The sequence below is a fragment of the Lactuca sativa genome, chromosome 4 (assembly GCF_002870075.4).
Source record: "Lactuca sativa cultivar Salinas chromosome 4, Lsat_Salinas_v11, whole genome shotgun sequence".
NCBI classification, from domain to species: domain Eukaryota; kingdom Viridiplantae; phylum Streptophyta; class Magnoliopsida; order Asterales; family Asteraceae; genus Lactuca; species Lactuca sativa.
The window spans coordinates 128123649-128146635 of record NC_056626.2 but is presented as its reverse complement, the minus strand read 5'-3'; the positions used below and the strand labels follow the sequence as shown (position 1 = coordinate 128146635).

Sequence of the window (22987 nt, the reverse complement as noted above, 5' to 3'; positions counted from 1 at the left end):
ACATCGATTAAAAGTTAAAACATAACCCCTCTCTTAATAAATAAATAAATAATGTGGGCCTGTAAATTAAGAAAATGATGGATGCGATTATATTTACACATCCATCCTTCTTAAAAAAGAAAAGGCCAATAAACACATATAAAATACATGTTTAAATCGCAATAATATCCGCAAGAATATGGCCGCAATGCCCACAACACGTCGCATGCGGATGGAAGTGTTTTGCAGAAAAATATTCAATCAAATCTAAGTAAATACAACCATAAAACTCAATTTAAAACTTAAAAAAGTAATAACTTGTTTTTTAGATAGAATATCGATTAAAATATAACGCTTCTCTTAATAAATAAATAATGTGGGCCTGTAAATTAAGAAAATGATTGACGCGAGTATATATACACATCCATCTTTCTTAAAAAGGAAAGAAGGCCAATAAACACATACAAAAATACATGTTTAAATCGCAATAATATCCGCAAGAATATGGCCGCAGTGCCCACAACACGTCGCATGCGGATGGAAGTGTTTTGCAGAAAAATATACCAACTTGTACTTAAAGCAAATCTAGTTGTACTATTTCTAAAAATGGTAAGTTACTACCAAAGCAGCACATGAAACAAATTATATAAATGGAAAGAAACATTAAGGAATTAATTCTAAAAACTGAAACTGCATAGCAAAAACCTGAAAAAGGCATGAAATCTAAATCTTTGCCAAAAGAGATGAAGAAAGGTGAATGGAGGCTGCAAAGAAATGTGTGGTTAGGTGTTGCTATTTATGGTAGGGTTTAGGGGCAGGGGCAGCCGGGCAGGGTGGTGGTGCAACTTGCAGAGTCGGTGGTGGCCTGCCCGTACAATATTAATATTATATTATAACTTATAAGTAATGGATTCGTGGTGCCGTTTTGGGAGTGACTGGATGACTCACTTAAACCAAAAACCATTGTAGCAAATTCTGAATAAATATAGATATCGTTAATAATAAGATGATACCAATACCATGTACATAATTTCATTAATCCTAACTCTGATTTTTTTGTTTTTTTGAAGTATCATTGTAAAATATAGTTGAGCAATAAAGATCGACTCATTACTTTGATTTCATTGTTCTGGCATCCAGCATTACAAAAACAAACACCCTTTATAAGCAATTCATAAATTTTTTTCAAGTGTGTAAATATAAGTAGATGATGTCACCAAGAATCCGATCAGTTTTGGATCCGGATTCTGAATAAACCGGTTTACAATCCGGGCCAATCCAATTTTGGGTGTAGATTCATGATCCGGTGTCCAACTCTAAATATAAAATCTGGGTTAAGATAAGAAAAGTTGGTATAGCAGTAATCAATCCTAAAATAAAGTTGTTCTTAAGTTCAAATCTCACAAGTTTCGACCTTAGGTGGCTTCCCACTCAATAGAAATAGAAACCTTATTAAAATGCTTAGTTATGCCATGAAGTTGTTAAAAAAGTATGCAAAGCTAGGTTAACGAATAAGATAGATATCTCTACATGATGTTCATCGACTTAACAAATGCATATAAATTTTACGTGAGAATCAACGAGTTTTTTTTCTTTTTTTCTTTTTCAACATTATTCTAATGACAGGGACTAGGAGTGAGCTAAATACTAGGATGGATGCCCGAAATGCTCCTAGATAAAAAGGCTTTTGAACATTGAATGTTACAAATCGAATGTAATGAAAAGACGAAAATCAAATATTTTGATCAGAAAACCAAAGTCGTCAGATGTACCATATCCATCAGAAATAAATCAATGTTAATGTTAACCAAAAGTCAAAAGTGGCAACGCCTACGAGATCCAAGTTTCAAAGGCTTGTAACAAAAGGATTTTCCTAAATTAGAAATTATTATTTAACACAAATACATGGCACATTATTTTACACCTACCGCCTACTAGTTTTTTTTTTTTTTTAATTTTCCCCCTTGACTTTTTCCAGATGCTGCAATTCAGCCAACAAACCAGCAAACTCTCGTTCCGCATCTCCTAGTTCCCTTTTAAGCCGCATCACCTACCATTCATCCATTCATACATAAAATCAATCACATCATATATCATATTTCAATAATTAATGCTTAAACACCCGGTCAACAAAAGTCAAACATTGCTGGAATACCTTGTGCTCAAGTTCTTTTTCTGCCTTCTCAAACTCCAAGCATCTGAAAGAAAAAAGAAACATGTAAAATGTTAAAAACATTGCCGATGAGAGAGATATCAGTTATATGAAGTAATACTCACTGGGATTTGAGCCTTTTGTTTTCTTCTATCACGTTCATTGCCTCTCCATTGTTTACCAAATCATTCTACATATTAAAAAAAAAAATCAAAATAATATTGAAAAAATAAAAATAACTTTTTATATCAGAAAAATAAATAAATAAATAAAGTACCCTTGTCCCCATCCGGGCCTCTGGCTGGAACCTTTCACGCTGCTCTCTCCTTTTCTGATTTGCCACTATACAAAACAAGCAGGAGATTTAATGATGAAAAGATCAGAGGGCTAAAATAAAGTAACAATTTGTTCACTTCTTACCTTGTTCAAACCCTTTAGGGAAGTTGGGTATCAATTCTACTGGCTTTAGAAAAGAGGAATTAGAATAATAACCAGCTTTGTTGTTTACAGTAGCAATTAATGGTGGTTTTTTAGTGGGTCCCGCTCCCGACTCTGAAAGGCGTTTCCTAGGAACACATTGATCTATAACATGCTGATGAACAAAATTAGAAGAACCAGGGGTTTCAGATGGTGGTCTTGCTTTTTTCTTGATTTGATACCCAATCAATCCACAATGATAATCCCTATCAAATCACTTTCATATCAATATCTTTTTTCTTCTACTTTGAAAAATCTACTCAAACACAAGCAATGTCACGTATGATGATTTAACAACTGCTTACCAGTATTCCCATGTCATTTCTTTCAATCGAGAAACAAGTTTTTGAAAAACAGAAGTTTTCTCAAAATCCTGTTTGTTATGAGTAGGTTCAATAAAGTTTGCTTCAAGAACACCAACGACACCTCTCCCCCTACTGTCAGCAAAGATCACAACAGGCCAAAATGGCTGCAAACAAAAAAAACACCAAAAGAATTTTTTTTGTTAAAAAATCCTCAAATTATTTTAAAAAAAAAAAAAGAAAGAGTCGACTCGGTCAAATCACCAGTATCAAACGGTTCTTGTGGTAGACATTGAAACCATGGACATTCACATTTGGGGCATCCTTATCAAACCCAATAGTTGTAATCACTGTACCCTGTATCAATCATCAAATTCAATGAAAAAAAATTAAAAATTTGTTTTCTTGGATTATAATTAAGAAAATAATAATAAATACAACCTCTGAACGCCCATCAGTGTGAGGTTTATACATGATAAATTCTGTGTGTTTGAGGTCTGTGGCAATATTATGATACAGAACAACTTTCCCTCTCAACACCATTGCAAATGTGTCAGGTAATTTTAAGTATAAAACAGATAAATAGGCCTGAAACATGACAAAATATATATATATATATATATATATATAAATAATTTGGTGCATATATATATAGCAATGAAAGTATATTTAAGATAACAAAAAGTAGTAAAATTACACGAAGAGAATATTTGAGGCGATTAGCAATGTGCTGCTCATTTACTGCCATTCGAGACCCTTCTTTCACTTTGCCTTTTCCATCCCAAGCAATACAAATATCCTAAAACAATAACATTTAAAATTAATATTATGTTTTTTTATGTATATAAAAGAAAATTAAAGGTATTGGCATTTAGCAACATATTTTACTCTCAATGTACTTTAACTATTAACTATTGTAGCAACAGAACATACAATTTCATATCAATTTGGGCAATGTACTCTATTGGTTACATAGTAAACAATGTAAAGTTTATTGCTATTATGAGATTATCAATAACAAAACATAACCACATTAATGGTTGTTTAAAAATTAAAATATATAAATGGAGAAATACAGTGGGAAAGAAAAACCTCGGGATCTGAGTCAAAATCAAGCTCCATATTACCATCCTCATCAAGCCATAAATTGTATATGATGACTTTTGTGCCATGAGAACCAACATCTTCAAACTATATACATATCAAGATTCAAGAATATAGTTATGTTTTAGCAAAACTACAGTTTCTTGAAAAAACAGAGTAATTTTCAAGAAATGGAGGACATACTTGCTTCAGTAACTCTTCCTCTGTTGAAAATGGAGACCATTTTAAGAGGACTGAGAGGTTTGAGTTTGAAGTTTGTATGGGGTCAAAACACCCTGTCACAAAGTTGAAATTATAGTGAACCTGTAGCAAAAACAAGTTTTTGCATTTTAGAATCTTTATAAAATAAGTGAACAAAAAGGAAATGTTAAGACAAGTGAATTTTCATTTCTCACCATGGGAACAACTATTCTGTCATATCCTGATTGTGTTAAAAATGTATACGATAGAAGACCGATGCTTTGAGTCAATGTCCTGATCATAAGAACATAAAAGAGTAGAATGAAAATGTTAAATGCAAAATAAAATTAGATTTGTTGATGGTGATGAAGTAAAGAAAAGTCAAACCTATCGGTCAAATAGCGGCTGAAAACTATGACATCTGCTCCAAGCCTCATAGTGCTGGTTTTAAAACCATTTCCATCTGAACGTCTACAAGTCAACCAATCAAAATGAAGGGACAAAACAAAGCAAGCAAACAGAAAAGTAAACAAATGAACAAAAAAAATAAAAGTAGCATTAGCATATGAAGAACAACATACACTTCCCAATTGCAAATTTTGACTTCTTTTCTGAAAACCCAAAACTCAAACACCTGCGCATTGCTTCTGGATCCATTCCACCTCCATCATCTAATTTCAGTAAATGAACTTTAGTGTCACAACCTCAAAAGAAAATGCACCAAAATATGAAAACTCAAAAGCATGATAAATGTAATTATCTTAATGTTACCTTGAATTAGCAATGCTGTGGTTCCATTTCTTTGGTTTGTTGTTTTGTCTATGATTACATATGTGGCATCCTTTTGTATCTACAAAAAGTAATCGAATTTTTATACCCATTAGACTTTAGGACAAAAAACAAATGAGTGATAGTATTGTTCTTCGTTTAATAAGAAGAAATTTAGAAGCTAATTACCTCATCCACAGCGTTATCAATAAGCTCAGCTATGGCTGAAATGCAAGTTAACAGAGTGTTAAGATTTAAAAAGTTGCGACTTTATGCAAAGTAATTGTAAAACTTAACATACCACCAAAAGCCCATTTGTGAGAAGTGGCATTTGAGTGAAGAAATTTCGGGTGTATATGTAGATAACTAGAACCAGCTGTCATGTAAGAAACAAGTCATTAGAATGAAGTGGGAAAATAAAATATGATAATGTGATTTGTAAAAGGTGAATACATTTAATTGTGGACTTAGGAGTAAGATCATCATTGTAAGCTCCAGCTTTCCAAAATTGTCTGCAAAGAGGTGCAGCACATATTGGAGATGTTGAGCACAGATTTGCATCATCAGCTGGTGATTGTTCTTGATCCAACACACTGGTGCCACTAGAGCTTCTATTTTCTTCGGTTTCTTGTCTTACACCATGAATCTTGGACCTTTTATTCAGGGTTACATCAGTATGGTTTTGTATTTGTTGACTCGATACTCCATCTAGATTTTTCTCCAATTTAACTGATCCTGTTTCCAGTTCTAGGATACCAGTATCCCTAAAGAACTCGGCAATATCCATTCAGATTATATCATTCACTGCAAAGGCATCACGAAAGTGGTGAGTATTTTGTCAAAAGTGATCGATGTGACAAAAGCAATAGAAAAAAGTTAGACATGGTAGAAATCTTTCTATAAATTCACAAAATCACATCAATCTTGATTCTTGAAGTTGGAAGTGAATCTACAGCAATCCAATCAAAAGATATAGTACATTTTAAAAAGGGATGTAACAGAGTGTGATATACGCACAAAAATCACTCCAATTTTCATATTTTTCCCGATTTGGCTTTAAAAGAAAAGCATAGCGCAAAACAAAAATAGGAAATTTTGTAATACACGTACCAAGAAACGTACCAGTATGTTCCTGTGTCTTTTGATGGAACTCTGCTTGAGAAAATCACAAGCAAAGGAGGGGAAATCAAAAAGAAAAAATAAAAATAAAAAATAGGGTTTCGAGTACACAAAGAATTTAGAATTTCTTTATCTGGGAGCATGCAATGAAAAAGAAAAGGATCTGAAATAGAAGTTAGAAGAGTTAGATTGTTTGTTGCAACGAGAATTTCAACCGGTGTGCGAACGACGGCGTACTCTACCGTACTACGGCGGCGAAGAGAGATGGCGAGGGGGTTCTGGGAAAAGTGTGTTTTGATGACCGATGCTTTTGACCGCGTGTGAGCAAAAAGGAGTGCCATATGCGATCGTCAAATATATAAGGGTTTCTTCAGAAGACAAATACGGAGTAAATTAATATATTGTTTAAAATAATAGCCTTCAGAAATCCTTATATTTTATTTATATGCACAATAGCCCTTATATTTTTTGTTATATTTCATACTAGCTTATAAACTACAAAAACTAAAATTAATTAAATTTTTTTATTAAAAAAATAAAATTATTAATCAATTATTTTAAATAAATTATTACTTAAGAGATATTTTTTTAGTTATATAAAATTATAATCGTTGATTTAAATAAATACTTGAGTTATATCACATTCTAATATGTATTAATTTTATTTAATTTTTAATCTAATGTTATTAATTTAATATAATTAAAGTGAAAAAATTTAAATTTTGAAATTTAAAATAGAGAATCAATCATTAATTTAATGTCATTAGAATGAAAAAATTAAAATTTGAAATGGATAATAAATAGGTTGACATGTGGCATATGATAAATGACATATAATATTAATGGGGAGTTCTAATAGTCTGACACTTGTCAATAAGAGAATATACATATTTTTTTATTAGAATAGGGATGGAGATGGAGAAGTTTATAACCCGTGAGAATCACAGTTATTAAATTAATTAAACTTTTATAGTAAAAACTCAAAATTATTAATATGTTATTTCAAATAAATTATTAATTAAGAGATATTTTTAGTTATACAAAATTATAATTGTTGATTTAAATAAACACGTAAAATTATATCACCTTATGATATATATTAATTTTATTTTATTTTTTATTTTTTATTCTAATGCTATTAATTTAATGTAATTAGAATGTGAAATTTAAATTTTGAAATTTGAAATGAAGAATCAATTATTAATTTAATGTAATTAGAGTGAGAATTTTAAATTTTAAATTTGAAAGAGATAATTAATAGGTTGACATGTGCATGATAGGTGGCATATAATATTATTGAAGATTTCTAATATTGTGACACTTGTCAATAAGTGAATAAACTTATTCATTTATTAGAATCGGGGAAGATTAATCCAAATATCCGGGTTTTTTTAAAAAGGACAAAAGCATGTTTGTGGCACTAACTTGGGAAAAGACTTTAATTTAATTTTTCCTTTAGTACCTAAATCAACCTTGTATCCATTTTAGCCATACCTAGTCTCAAAAATATCACCGACATTGTCCACAACCTACACACAAAACAAACAAAGTATACACATAAACAATAAATACATAATACATTTGGATACATGCCCATAAAAACTTATATTACTTCACAACTTTCCCAAATTCATCAATCTTCAGTTGTATGTTAGGCCTACAATTACCCCTCCATTTGGCTACCTCTTGACCTTGATGATAAAAACATTTTCATAAGGAGAATACTTATTTCCTCTAGCATTGTAAGTAGAGGCTTCTTCCTTATTCTCTACTGCTTCACGGGCATACCCATGAGAAAATAAGGCTCTGCACCAGGTTTCAGGTTTCCTTGCCATAAGATAGGTGTATCATGTTTATGTTATCTTATTTATCTTCTCTATTGTATCAAGAAAGTCCCCTTCCACTGTACTCATAGGAGCTTCACAGAACAAATTCTTTAGCTCTAATCCTATGAATTTCTTCCTAAAGTTTGCAAAGATATGTATAACACATTGTTTGTGCTCAACATGGGGGAGTAGGTTTGCCACAACCTGTAGAAGTCCCTATAATTAACAAACAAACACAACTCATGTAAAAATTAATGAGTGTTACATATAAATATATATTGTATACTAATATATGTTTTTAGTACCTTGTGTTGGTCTGAGATAACAACCAGTCCATTGTCAGCACTAAGATCCAAATCAACAACCAAATTCTGAATGAACCAGGTCCAGTTATCCTTATTCTCAACATTCATAACTGCCCATGCTATTGGGTAGACATGGTTGTCTACATCCCTCCCAATAACAGTTAAAATCTCCCCCTTTACCTGGACCTTCAAGAAACTACCATATAGCTATATTACCCTTCTACGTCCTCTATTTCATCCATCTTTGAACGCCTTGAAGCCAACATAAAACTTCTTGAAATAGTTACTCCCCGGATTACTTTCTACCCCCACCAAGAAAGTTGTACCCGGATTACTCAACCTAATTGCAACTGCATAGTCCCAAACCCCGGCATAGTGTCTTCTAACTTCCCTTGTAGCATCCCCATTGTAGTATCCCTTACTCTTTGGCATTGCCTAACAGATACATGTTGGATTAGATGTTTAAGCCCATAACTATAATTGGTATGTACTTGACCTGAGAGTAGCATGGTCCATTTTGGGTTGCATTCACCAGAACAAATATGATATGATGAATATTTGAGAAAGAGGAATTATATTATTTAATTAGTATCGATCAAGAAAAAATTTGGAATTAATTTAGTGATCAAAAGAGACTAATTAAATATATAAGGGCTGATTGTGTAAATCAAAGATACGTATTGGTTGGGCTAATAATCCATGATTGATTAGTGATGGGCTATGCTTATGTAAGTATCCATATAGTGTTAGTCCATTACAAACCCAAGTGTAGGTATTAGGGTTTACGCATAACCATTGGAATTTTACATTATATATATGTAACCCCTTGTCTAGAATGAGAACACTAGTGATCTTAGAGATACTATAGTCGAATTCTTGACTGCCTCTAACCTCTCTCTCAGGTTCTCCAATTGTTGGTGGTGTTTTATGAACCATTTGAGGCATCACACTTAAGGTGCTAAGTTTTTAAAGGTCAAGTAATTCAAGCTACTACAAGAGGTAGCCTTCTAACTAGTTTTTTTCATTCATATGTCAAATTGCATGCTAGTTAGGATTCATGCTTTGGAAAATTGTTTATTACATGTATAACTAGAGAGAACTTAGAACCAAAGCATTAGGGTTGTATGTGCACCATAGGAGTGTTATAGTGCTCAAAACCCATCAGTGGTATCAGAGTCAGGTTTGTTTTATGTTATATTAATGCTTGGTTATTTTTCAAAGCTGAAAAAATCAAATTTTTGGCCTCTGGCTGATGAACTCGCCGAGTCCAATGATTTGACTCGACGAGTTCAATTACAAATTGGCAACTCGACGAGTCCAGTTCATGCACTCATCGAGTAGAACCTTCTGCTCGCAAATTTTCGAGCCTTTTGGCCATAATTGGATTAGGATCATTACCACAAACTTATTTATATCATAAAATTCGTGTTTTTTTATATGGTAATGATTATCCTCATCTAATTAAAGGACAACTGTCAAATTTTAAGATAATAAGTTGATTATTGTTTTATTTGATTTGAATTACCTTGCCTTATGAGTTAGATTAGATTAATGGTAAATTATATGATAATGTTATTAATTAAAAATTGATCTAAATGTTTTTAAACAACTCCATAACTTGTCCTCAAGTTATGAAACATCAAGAGTTGCATTCATTAAAATACATTAACTCATAAATTATGGAACCCAAAAGTTTTGAAGAGTTTCAAAACTTGCCCTTAAGTTTTGGAATTTGTAAAGTCTCTCTTACGAAACATTTAATTCCAAACCTTAGAATTTTAAAAGATTAAAATTCAACCCTTATATTATTATAATATTATAAGTTTAATAATTATATATATGTATAAGACAAGTCAGTCTTACTGTTAGTAGGCCTCATTCACGAAGTCGGTCTATAAGGGGGGGTATAAGGTTACTACCTATAAAATGGTGGTTTAATGAGTGTCCACTCTCACTCACCCGCTGCTTCCTTGAATGGTGGAGGGTCGTTAGCTGAATGGGTAGGATAGGACATTAATTCTCATTAAAAGTATAATGATAATTATAAAGTAACTAAATGTTTTATAAAATTCTCAATCTTAGTTACTTTAGGAAAAATGTGAAAATGATGCTATTCCATAAAATTGCACTTTGCACCTTGTCAAGTCGTTAATGGAGCGTGTGTGGTTAACCGACACATTAACTTGGACTAGTAAGGGTAGCAAAGGGTAGCTTGATGTTTGTCATAGATCAATGGAGTGTGTGTGGTTAACCGGCACATTGATTAGGTGATAAATAACATCAAGAGTACCAAGCACATTTGCATGGTTATTCACACCTTGTTTGTGATCCTCGACATCACAGTCACAAACTTGAAGGGCATAATCGAGATTTAAACATGTCATTGAAAAGTTCAATGAATCTCAAAAGAATCTAGGAATTTCAATTTAATTAAAACTTAATATTCAATTTTCGTTTTTCATGGTGGAAATTGGTAAATCGTCATTTACCTACCTTCAAATATTTTGCAATTGGATTACGACATCCCTCTTCCGAATTGTAAAATATTGTGTTGGGTCCTAACCTTAATATTTCATTTGGGTGTTATATTAAGGATTTTTATCTAATCTAAACTTTGTCTTTTTTTTTTCAGATGTCCTCCAACACCGCTTCTGGCTCAAACCCTTCGGGCTCTTTCTCCCTCATGAACTTGTGTGGGAGGGTCATCTTTGATGGTTCGAACTTCAATGACTGGATTCGGAACATTAGGATGGTCACTCGCTACGAGGACAAGGAATATGTGTTGGGTTTTGTATACTACAACATCCTATGGTGCACATACAACCCTAAATGCTTTGGATCTATGTTTTCTCTAATTATACATGCAATATTGTTTCCAAAGCATTAAGCCTACAACTAGCATACAATAGACATAAACAACATAAGAATGAGTTATACGATTACCTCTTGATGTAGCTTGTTGTGTTTGGCCTTTAAGAACTTGTCACCTCAGGTGTGATGCCTCAAACGGTTCAAAACACACCTAGGACAAATGAGAACTTGATAGAGATTTTGCTAGCTCCAAAATCGGCTCTAATGAACTCTAATAACTCCAGTGGTCGATTTTGGGTGGTAAGGGAGTCCTTTTATAGTGTGGCAAAGTCTAGGGTTACATCCATGCAAATCCTAATGCCCATGACCTTTTATATTACTTAGGCTCCATGGTTAAACCTCCATGGACTACCATATTGGTTTAGCCCATCCTAAATAACAATTGGCCCACACTATAAGAATCATTGATTTACCAAATCAATCCCCATATATTTATTTAGTCTCTTTTGATAACATAATTAATTCCAAATTAATTCTTGACCAATACTAATTAAATAATATGATTTTATATTAATACATTAGAACTTATAATATATTAATAAATCATAAGTAACCTCTTACTCAAGTATCCATCCTATCAAATTGTCCTGGTGATAGCAACCCGAAATGGACCATGCTACTCTCGGGTCAAGTACATACCAATTATATTTATGGGCTTAGACACCTAATCCATCAGTAGGCCTGGCAATGGAGCGGGTTTTAACCCTGATCCGATCCAAACCCTTAACAATTATACGGATTTGGAGCATAGTTTTTGATTCGTTTACCCGTTAACGACCCGTACCCGCTAACCCTTTTATTAAAAGGGTCGGGTATGGATCATCATTGATCCGCTGCATTTATAACCCGCCCCATATAAATTTTAGAATTATACATTTGTATTTTATACTGCCTAAATTTTACTTTAAATTCCAATCGTAAATCCAAAGAGAAAAGGCCAAAGACTAAACTATTTATACATAGGACCCGGGGACTCAACTTCTAGACTTCCAGTCGTCTCCCAAGAATCATGATGTCATTTCATTTATATTTAACCATGTAAACACCAATTTCATTTATAAATCAATAAATTCATTTATCAATTGGAAGAAAGTTTGTAATTGTTATTCTTTATCAATGCAATCGAGGGTCAAAAACCAATTGGAAGTAACTACAATAATAATTTTAATTCCAATCGAAAGTCTTCGAGTACATAATGTGTTTTCTAAATCAACATTTGTTTTATTTAACAAATGTGATTTTATGATTTAAGTCAAATGTGTTTGATTATTCAAAAAAACATACGGGTTACGGAGCGAGTTTGGATATCTGCTGATTCGGTGGATAAGGGTATGGGTTTGATAATTCAAAACCCTGCGGGTTTGGATCGGGTTTTGGAATTTGTTAAAAGGGTTTGGATCAATGTCGATTCGCTCCAAACCCGCCCCATTGCCAGGTCTATCCAACAGTCTCCCACTTGGATAAGTCTAATAACTATTATTGCAAGTACGACTCCAAAATCCCGACTAGCTATCGTAGCTCTTAAAAGTCGTTGTCGAACCCTGACCTAGTCAATGACACGTCCATTGGATAAAGGATTATATATTCCTCTATTATAGATATCGTATGGACTGAGACATGGATTATAATCATGCTCTCTGTCTATCTGATGTTTCCCGATTTCCGATTTATGACGATTGACTAATTGAAAAAATCAAACCAGTCCAAGCTTGGCCAAACACTTAGGGTTGTCATCACCAAATCATCGAGGGGCCCACAGATATCGCTTTTAGCCCTCTAAGGGTAAAAGGAACAGGTAAAATTCGACTCATATGCTTGCTTGTACTTACTCATCAAATCACACACAACAATATGTTTTATAACACCAAGTTACTGATGTGTTTACATACGTCAATGTGAAACCGACTTGTAAACTACAACTCATATGTTTTGGTTTCAAGAATATAAGATATTATCGTCTCACCAATCACTCGTGATAAAATCCATGAAGTGATTCAGATGAGTGTAAGTTTAATCCAATACTCGAATCTTATTCCATGAGTACTCATGAACACTGCAACAAACTTGTGCTATGTCTAAAACACTTAGACAATCTACAGTTAGATTCATGACAGTCTTGCCTCAATACCTACTTCCAAAGTATGATCGACTATGGATGGTTTCAATAACCTAGTTATCCGAGAAGTCAAAACATGCAAAGTGAAACACAAGAATAAACGAATCCAATATGGTCTTAGAACTTATGAATATAAATAAAAACAACTTTATTTAATCACCATATTGATTACACATTATTCATTGTATAATTTTTCGATTAATCAACTTAATACTTGAATTAAAACAATAATTATCCCATGCTCCAAGCATGTACACTATGTTTTTTTATGGTCCTTTCTTTGTGAAATAGATATGATAGCTTCATTTTATTTACTTCTTTTTATAGTTTTTAGGACATTTCATTCGCATTTTAGTTAATTTCCATGCACATTTTCCTTTTTATTATTTTTATGACCATTTCGGGTACTTTATAGTTTCTTGAGCATTATTGCAGATTTTTTGGAGACTAGCGGAGCGGGATTTTTGGGAGGCAATTGGACTTGAAGAGCAATGGGGATTTCGTGCTTGATGGTTGTGGAGGTGATTCATGGAGTGAGCTTGTCAATTGCTTGAAGCCGTGGAAGTGTTGAACTTTAAATTTGAAAGGGCACGAGAGAATTCTTGAGTGTGCAAGATCGATGTTTAGGAGTTTGCGGAAGTTTTGAGTGATGTGGAGAGACAAATTGGGCTCAAATTGAAGAAATTGAAGAAAAATGGGCTAGAACCTGATTGGACTCGAACTGTGCCAATGGATTAGCTGTGAGGGCCCAAGACTTGAAGAAGCCCAAAATTTCGTTGCAGTCACGCGGCCCGCGTAAGATTCCCTATGGCCCGTGTGGATTCCTGAAGGGGCAATTTCGGGATTTTACCTAGAGCTCTATATTGGGAAGGTTGATGTGCCTCTTCAGCCTTATCTTGGAGGTCCGAGTTTGACACTTTCCCTCTGGATTTTGGAGCACTTTTAAAGGCCAAGAACACCTCAAGAATATCTTTTTTTCACCTCTTGATTCTTGTCAAATGTTTTGTACAATCTTAACTAACTTTGCTTCTTTGAGTTTAGTCATGCCTGGCTAAACAAATATTGGTTGACTTTTTGTTGAATCCTTTGAACTTTTGTTGAATGTTGAAGAATCCATGAACTTGTTTTTAAATCTTTATGGAATTGTTTTGTGTTTCAACATATTATCACTACTAGTATGTTTTTATTCATGAGTTTAAATGTGTTTGTGGTGATTAGTTGGCTAATTTCTTGATTAAGTAAAGGATCCTCAAATTAGCAAGCAACAAATGATTTTTGTGTTGTTTTTGCTTCACACAATCATAAAAATATTTTCTCCAACATGGTAGTGAAAGCAATTGACTCCTCTTGGATTTGGTGACTTTTTGGTTCTTAATGCTAGTTGACTTTCACTGATTACATGCTATTTGAAATTAGTGACTTTGACTAAGGAAATTGTTACGAGCTTCTCTAGCCATTTCAACAATTAAGAAAAGTCTAGGTAATCTCAAGCTCCTTGGATTGCTATATCCAAATTAAGGAATTAAATCAAAGTATTGCACCATTGGATTCTAATGATATGTTCATCAAAAATCAAAGTGAGTAAACTTTAAGCCAACCATCTCTCCCTTATTGGTTTTACATCAAACTCTTATTTTTGTTGACATTGTCTCTTTAAATCATAGTTAATTCTAGTCTGTTTCAAGTACTTCAAAACACCAAAAGCCTCCATTTTATTTTATTTTATTGTTATTTTACAAGTACTTTTACAAAGAGATTTTTCATAGAGTTATACATTGAACCAATCTCTGTGGATTCGATCCCTTTACCACTATACGCTATTTTAGTGTGTAACAATTAGGGTTATTAATTTTGTTGGCGTCGAAAACCACCAAGATCAATTGAACACATCTTCAATGAAACTGATTCACAATTCTAAATCTTTATCGTAAATGTAAGAATACCAAATTCTTGCCATACTGTAATATGTTTAGATTATAAACTTATATGCAATGACCCTCTTGTAATGACTATGCACAAATTTCACATAGACTTGCCAACAGACATTACAAAGTATTCCAATGGAGAGCAATTCCATGGAAACGAAGTCTCACATCCAAAGTACATTCCTTTGAACATCCTTCTTGCATTGAGTTTTCTAATCTTACACGGATTTAAAGAATAACTTCCACTTATGGAGACATTTCTATATTCCCATTTTGACCATCACTTCTGAACAAGAGTTACCTCTTCTCAGAGTATGCCAACATGTAACAATTGACAAAAATCGGTCCAGGATTTGTCGGTCAATCACCTCGAATATTATTATAATAAAAGCTATTGTGTATTAACCGGTATTATTATAAATAATTTAAGTCATTATTCACCTATTTGCGATTAAACCCTTTATACTCAAGTGAGACCAATATTTGATATTTAAGTTCATAATATCTTACGATAAATGAAACCAAACAAATGGAAATGATTAAATTTTATAATTAAAATCTATAAATAATTATACCACAAATATGCATTGAAAGCCATATAATGTAACTATATACATGTATACGTGTGTATACATGGGAATGTTATAGCAAACTAGAAGGAACGTAACCAAGTTATACATCTGCCTTTTATTCCATTACTTGTCCCACACACATTACAATCATAGGCAAGTGGATGAGGTACTTCTAAATCTCAATTGGGATCTTAGGTCCCACATAACCTCACACATAGTCTTCAAAACAATCTGGAAGAAATATCCCCCAGGACTACTACGAAACTTCATCTCCCCCTTTCTTCTCTATCTCTCTCACCTGCATACTCACAAATACCTCACATGCTTGATATCTTTGGAACTATTTCAAATCTACTTCCATATCTTCATTCGATCATCAAACTATACAAGAAATATGATCAAATATCTCACTACTGAATTTATTTTTAGATAACACTCTTCACATGCCCCTTCATCTTCTCAACTCCCTCTCTCTCGTGTTCCTTTAGATCACAGAAAAACCCAGCAACAACCGAAGTTGTTGCCTTCTTCAACCCAACCTCTCGTATTCCTTCCATTTTAATGGCAGACTGACCGATAACCACAAAACCACCGCCATGGCCAGTTGAAGCAAGCCTCCGATCGCAAACAGGACCGTCGACACTGCTCACTGGAGAAGAAGAACCGGCGACAACCACTATTTACCCTCCTGTCTTCATCTCTTTTCAACCTTCAAGCAGTTTCTCGTCATTCCTTACTCCTCCATTGATCTCAAGTAACCATATATCATTCTTTTCTATTCAGAACACATTCAAAAATCCCGAAGAACAGCCAACACCTGCCATGGTGGCCGGTGGCATGAACAGTCCCGACAAGATAATCCCGATGATGGGTTCGATACTAAACAAACATATATAGTTTCCTTATTACGTTACCTTTCTGTTTCTAGGTGTATAAGTCGACTCCAAGAATCCCGGAGCAAAACCCGCTCAAAACTCGATCTTCCCGACACTTCCCAACTCTCGCTACTAATGTGAGTCTCCATGGCCCCTTTTTACTTTGTTAAACAGTTATGGGGGGGGGGGGGGGGGGAATACACACAAGCATATGATATTAAAGGTTCAAACTATAAGAAATTGCATGAGTTCATAAAATTTTAAATGTTACATTTATTACTTATATGACACTTTTATACATATTGTGACCGTTTTTGTGTCGCATAAAAGCTTTTATCCACAAAAATGCACTATTCACGTAAAATGGAGTTATGAATTTCTTACCCTATAAAACTTGTTGTACTTATTCTTATATCATAATGAAACATTAAAAATCTCCAAATTTTGTATCTATATACCTCATTGCATGTTATTCTATTATTTACATATATGTAAATAATTATACGTAATATGTTACTGTTATTATATATAGGTCACTTTTGGGTATAAAAATGTGCAAAATTATAGACTTATATAAACCCAATAAGACATACATATGTACTAATATGTCTAAGACATACATATTTACTAATATGTCGACTAATGGTTATATATATAAAAATAATAATAATAATAGTAATTTTGGATGTTTAATATTGTCACTTTATAAAATATTAAATATTTGGTTACAAGAATATTTGTTAAATTTCTAGCTGTTATTATAAACTAATAAACTATAGGTTTATATCTGATAATCGTTAAAATTGTGGATTTTCACTTGAATTGAAAATTTGCTATTGTTCCGAATACAACCGTTATGCGGCTTGAGTTTCGCTAATAAGTTTTTATTTGTTATTATTCAAAGATAAATAAACTTTATATAACTAAAGAATTGTGAACAAAAATACGGGATCTTTATGTGAGCTTATTTTTCATCAAACTAAGAATATAAACTTAGTGAAGCCCTCTGTAATAACCGTTAATCCCCAAGGAGCGGAGAATGTTATGTATAGATCTATACGGATTGACACCCCGTGCGCGGTTGCTAGCTACAACCTTCGTATGACGAGACAAAACGGACGATAACTTCTTATTTTATCTAATTGTTGTTTTGACGTTGATGAAGCGTCGTTGGAACTATTTTATATTTAACAGAGGCGGATACAAGTCTTATAGCTTGGTTATTAAACTCTACATAACCCCGGAAATCCATTACCAAAAATATTAATATGAATCAAAACGGAAGGTATTGGTGTTATTGGTTTAGTGATATTATTTATTTACATAAGGTAAATAATTGGTAATTCACTTATTGAAAATATATAAATTGCTATTTATATATTCTAAATAATATTGATTTTGAGATCTTATACTGATTCAAGAAAATATGTTCATCTAATTTATATTTATTTGAAATTTATAAAGATGTATGTTTCCTTGGTTTATAGTTCTTACATTCATAAAAATTGCATTTTATTTTATAAAACTCTCAGCGTCAAAACCTATGGAGCTCACCAACAATTTTGTTGACGTATTTTTAAAATGTGTGTATTCTCAGGTAAATAAGAAGTCGAAGGTATGGCGTCGGTGCTAAGGAAATATTATTTCCTTACTATTAAATAATTGTGATATGTTTCTTTTTCTTTTTATCGTCAAATGTTAAAGTATTGTAATGCTTTCTTTTTTTTTTAAAAAAAAGAAATTTGAAAGTTTGTAATATATTAATTATTGTACTTTAAATGTTCAACATATGTGGTTGACTGTGATTCAATTTATAACGTCGCGACTCCGGCATTTTCCGCCGTTGGTCGGGGTGTGACACAACATGATCCTTCCAAAATTTACACTATACTTCCAACTGTCCATAAGCAACCAATCTTTGGTAAACCTCATATCGTCCTCAACAATTGCTTAACCATTTTAGTCATATCCAGCCCTGGTCCATTTTCCCTCTTAATGCCCTAGGCATTTAGAAAATTCATAACACATAATATTATAGCATATGCAATCGACCCTATACCCAAAGCATATGATACGATCCATAATGTCTCACATAAAGACGTGATACTTTACCATTATCTTGCTATAATATTTCCATATACATAATTTTCGTATGTTGAATCTTTTTAACATAACATTCATATATATTTTTACTAAACTTGATTAAAATCTCAATCTAAGCTTTTTAGAATTGAAATGAAGTATGAATTCCTCCCTCTTAATTATAGCAAAACAACTTTTCAAACCCTGCAACTTTGCGATTTGAAACTTTTGTTTTCTATAATTAACGTTGCTAACTTACAACACTTACCATAATAATTATGCTCTCACTAGAATAATAATCATTATCTTACTAGCGTAACACTTATGCTCCCACTGGCTTTGACATGTACCCAGAAATCAGTTGAACTTCTAGAAATCAATACTTATTGACTTCCTTACCAAAGTTCAGATTTCTGACACGAGATGTTTTGATAAGACTTCATCTAGGCTTCTCAAACTCATACACATTTCCTTAGACAGCTCACATGTGTGTCTAAACAATTCTAGAACTTACAACAATATGTCTCAAATGTTTAGACCTTTTGCGATTTCTCACAATTCGAACTATGAAGAGGGATGCCGTAATCATAATCGAATTTGAGAATGCAAATATCACAATTGCTATCTCCTTAAAAAAGAGGGATGACGCAATGACCCTACTATGTATTTTGACTTTACCCCTTTACTACCTAAAGTTTATTTTCATGTCTTTTAAGGGAACAAATTGGTTAGTGACCTGTTCATCTAGTCCCTTTAACCTTTTTAGCAGATTAATAGACGCAAATGGCTTTTAGTTAATTAAAAAATAAATTAAATCCACCTCTCTCTCTCTCTATCTCTAACGTTATTTAAGATTTAAAGAACAAACCCATATTGATTTCTTCAATGCCACCTTCATCTGAAATGGATACCTTGCCCAGTATCCTTTAATTTTCCCCTCCCCATCTAGGGTTCAAAGGTTTGAAATCGCCTCCATGTACAAAGAACTCGACGAAGATTGTGGATGGATCTGTATTTGGTAATTAAACCGACGGTGGTTGGGAAGGACGAGGTGAACAGTTTGAGATTCGAAGGAATTACTCCGGCTAAGCCTGCCTAATTGTATCAAAATCACATCCACTTCTTCTTTGGTACAACTTGAGGTTCTCGTCTTCATCATTATGTCTGCTGATTTCATGGCTGATTCGGTGTTGGATGATGAAAATCTCCTTCTTGAAAACCTTTTGATCATTCTTCGTGTTTTGTGGTTGTTGACTGCTCGATTTGAAGTCGGATTGATGGGAAGCAAGCTTATGAGCGGCGGTGTTGGTGTTCGTCCTGAAACAAATTTTGATTTTAGGTTGGAGGTGACCGATGGTGGTTACCGGAGGAGACAATGGTTTGAATAGGTTTAAATATTTTGCAACTTGTTTGAATAGGTTTGGATTCATGGTTCCTTGTTCCTGAGTTTGAATGGGTTAAGATCATTGTTTTATGAAGTTGTTTTCTAGGTTTGATTGGATTGCAAAAAATAGGTTTGAAGATGTTTTTTTTTTCAAATTTTGTTCGGTGGTTGAATCAACGACGATGGGGGCGGAGGAGTGACCAGAAAGAATGGTGTCGACGGTAATAACAGAGGAGTAACAGAAAAGAAGGAGAAGCAAGGAGGCTACAATTGTGGCAGGAATTGAAGGGGGCAACAACCCTTCTTGTCTTTTGGGTAGAGAGAGAGAGAGAGAGTGTGTGTGTGTGTGTGTGTGAACCCTCATTTAATAAGAAATGCTCTTATCTAGCATTTTATTTTAATGACATGATAAAGGGGTAACCAATTTACCCCTTCAAAATTTCCAAATGGACATTTTAATAAAAACAACTTTATTCCCTTAAAGGACAAGAAATAACTTTAATGACCGAATGAGGTAAGTCGTAATACATAACATGATCGTTGCGTCATTTTTCCTACATTATATATTAATTAAAATTTTATTATGAACAATATTCTTTTGGAGTTTTAGAATTTTACGGCTAGATTTTTTATAGTTTGGACTTTACCACAAAGTTTTTAGGTATTGACAGTTTAATCCCTATAATTTTGCAATTTACAAAAAAGGTTTATCTATGAGTTTTATTTATTTATTTTAAAGAAAGAGTCATTTTGTTTAATATTTTCGTATGTTGATAGGTTTGACCTATATGTAGAAAATAAATTATAAAATTGTCCTTTTAATTTATAGAAAATAAATTATAAAACATTATATGTTTAAAAATATTATAAAAAATAGTCTCTACCTAATAGAAAATTTATAAATTACTCCCCATATGCCCGCACTTCTAAAAATTCGCCTACAATTTCTAGTTAACATGAAAGAAAATTAAATTATTGATTTAATGAAGAAATGAAAGCCCAAAAGAGAAGCTCCCAACAATTTAGCAATTCAAAAGACAAAATTGCAAAATTAGTCCCTGTGGTTTGCAAAATACTTTGGTTATAGTCCAAAAAGTTTTCAATTTGCATGGAAGGTCCAAAATCAAGAATTTTCTTTGATTTTGGTCCTTGGTAAACTTGAAATGACAATTTTGCCCTTTTTATTTCTTTTTGTATTTTTTTGAAATTATTTTACATAATTTATTAAAATAAAAAGAGAAAAGAAAAGCATTAACCTACACACCCTACCCCCGCCGATGCCCTCCCCCTTTTTTTCTCTCTCTCTCTCCACGACATTTTCATACTTCCAATCCTCTCAAGCACATATCTTTTAATCGGAGGCTATGGAAATGACAAGGATGAAACCTCAGCAAGAATCACTTCTCATCAAGATCCCTACTGTTCGTGGTCGTCTTATCAGAAAAGAATTCAGCCTGATGGTCGCCTCACAATCATATCTGGGTTTTTTTATCTTCATCCTAATTAGTCTCTTGGAGATAATGGTGGTTGTTGTTTATCTGGAAATCTACGAAGAAGACGAAGGATAGAGATGGTAATTTCATTGAAATTTCAAGGGTCCCGGGGTCTTCATTCGTGTATAAAAGAGATACATGGTATGATTTTTCATTTTTGATGTACTTTTCGATGTTGAAATCCTCTTCACTATCTTCTTCTTTATTATAATTTGTTAATGGATTGATTTTAAGATTTTCCCAATAAATTTCTTTTTGATTTTTTTGGCATTAAAGATATAAATGCTCAAATTTTTATCTGAAATTCTTTGTGTTGATGAATGGGATTTGTTTATTGATTGTGAGCTTCGAAATGGGAAGGTAATGAAAATTAATCAAAAGGAGTTTTCAAATTTATGAATTTTCGTTTGTGATGCAGTTCGATGGACACGATTGAAATTCTGATTTCGTTTGGATTCAATGGAGTGAGGTTTTCCTTGGCTGAATAAGATTTGAAAGAATATGAAGGATGATCGAATGCTGGAGAGATGCGGTACCCTGTTAATTGTTTTCTCTAGATAAGTGGTGATACATTAGACAGAGAACAGACCGATGGCAGTTGCTAGTTACAGGTGCGAGATTGGAAGGCGGAGATGGTCGTGGACGATCTTAGTAGCCATGGTTATGCAATTAGTCATTTCCAAGGTGTTTGTGAAAGTTTTCGGTGGAGATACTAATTTGTTGTCTCCAATGGATCTGAATTGAAGCAATGGTGGGGTGGGAAAATGAAGATCTGGATCAGAGAAGACGACGCAGATTAAAATTTATTTGTGTACCGATAGATTTAGGATTTAAAGGTGTAGCGTTTAATGCGTTTGTATATATATATATATATATATATATATATATATATATATATATAGAGAGAGAGAGAGAGAGAGAGAGAGGGGGAGAGGGATAATTCCTTTTTTTAAGTTAAAATACTATTAGAATAATTATAAAATAAACAAAAAATAAAATAAAAGGGCGTAACCGTCTTTTCAAGTTTTTTTTGGACTAAAATCAAAGAAATTTCTTCATTTTGAACCTTCCATGCAAGTTGAAAACTTTTTGGACCCTATCCAAAGTTTTTTGCAAACCACAGGGACTAATTTTGCAGTTTTGTCAATTCAAAATTCAACATCTTATAGAAACCCACATCGAATGTTGAAGTTCACTAAATCGAGGCTTCAAGTCCCGTCGTGGACATATGTGGAATTAGGTATTAGTTTAGGAGTAGATTAGTATATTTGTATTTGCCGGTTCAAAAATAATAATAATAATAATAATATAAGAGTAAATTACACGAATCGTCCCTGGTCCAGGTGCCGAAATGCATATTTAGTCCCTATTTAATAAAATTAATTTAGACTGTCCCTAGGTTGATATTTCCTTACACGGTTGGTCCCTATCGTCGTTACTCGTTAGTGTTTTCCATT

The 22987-nt window shown here is 33.1% G+C and overlaps 1 protein-coding gene and 1 long non-coding RNA gene across 4 annotated transcripts; one reads left to right on the top strand and one right to left on the bottom strand.

Annotated features, from left to right (window-relative positions):
- Positions 1-1718: 1718 nt before the first annotated feature.
- Positions 1719-6423, bottom strand: LOC111911805 (protein MICRORCHIDIA 6). 3 transcript variants are annotated; one of them, XM_023907550.3, is made up of 19 exons: positions 6073-6423; positions 5416-5766; positions 5264-5338; positions 5152-5186; positions 4966-5044; positions 4776-4865; positions 4582-4657; positions 4410-4488; positions 4198-4317; positions 4003-4101; positions 3608-3709; positions 3352-3498; positions 3175-3267; positions 2914-3077; positions 2552-2814; positions 2409-2473; positions 2257-2321; positions 2135-2177; positions 1719-2029 (listed from the first exon to the last, which is right to left on the bottom strand). In XM_023907550.3, exons 2-19 carry the CDS (start codon positions 5747-5749, stop codon positions 1931-1933), a joined length of 2028 nt encoding a protein of 675 aa, XP_023763318.1. In that variant the 5' UTR covers positions 5750-5766; positions 6073-6423; the 3' UTR covers positions 1719-1930. The 3 variants fall into 3 exon arrangements, with proteins under 3 accessions (XP_023763318.1, XP_023763317.1, XP_052626397.1); XM_023907549.3 differs by having other exon boundaries at positions 6085-6423; XM_052770437.1 differs by lacking the exon at positions 3352-3498 and having other exon boundaries at positions 6085-6423.
- A 9525-nt stretch (positions 6424-15948) lies between these two features.
- LOC128133866 (uncharacterized) lies at positions 15949-18376 on the top strand. Its single transcript, XR_008232177.1, has 2 exons — positions 15949-16708; positions 18169-18376. It is a non-coding gene; the product is annotated as an uncharacterized LOC128133866 (long non-coding RNA).
- The last annotated feature ends 4611 nt before the right edge of the window (positions 18377-22987 follow it).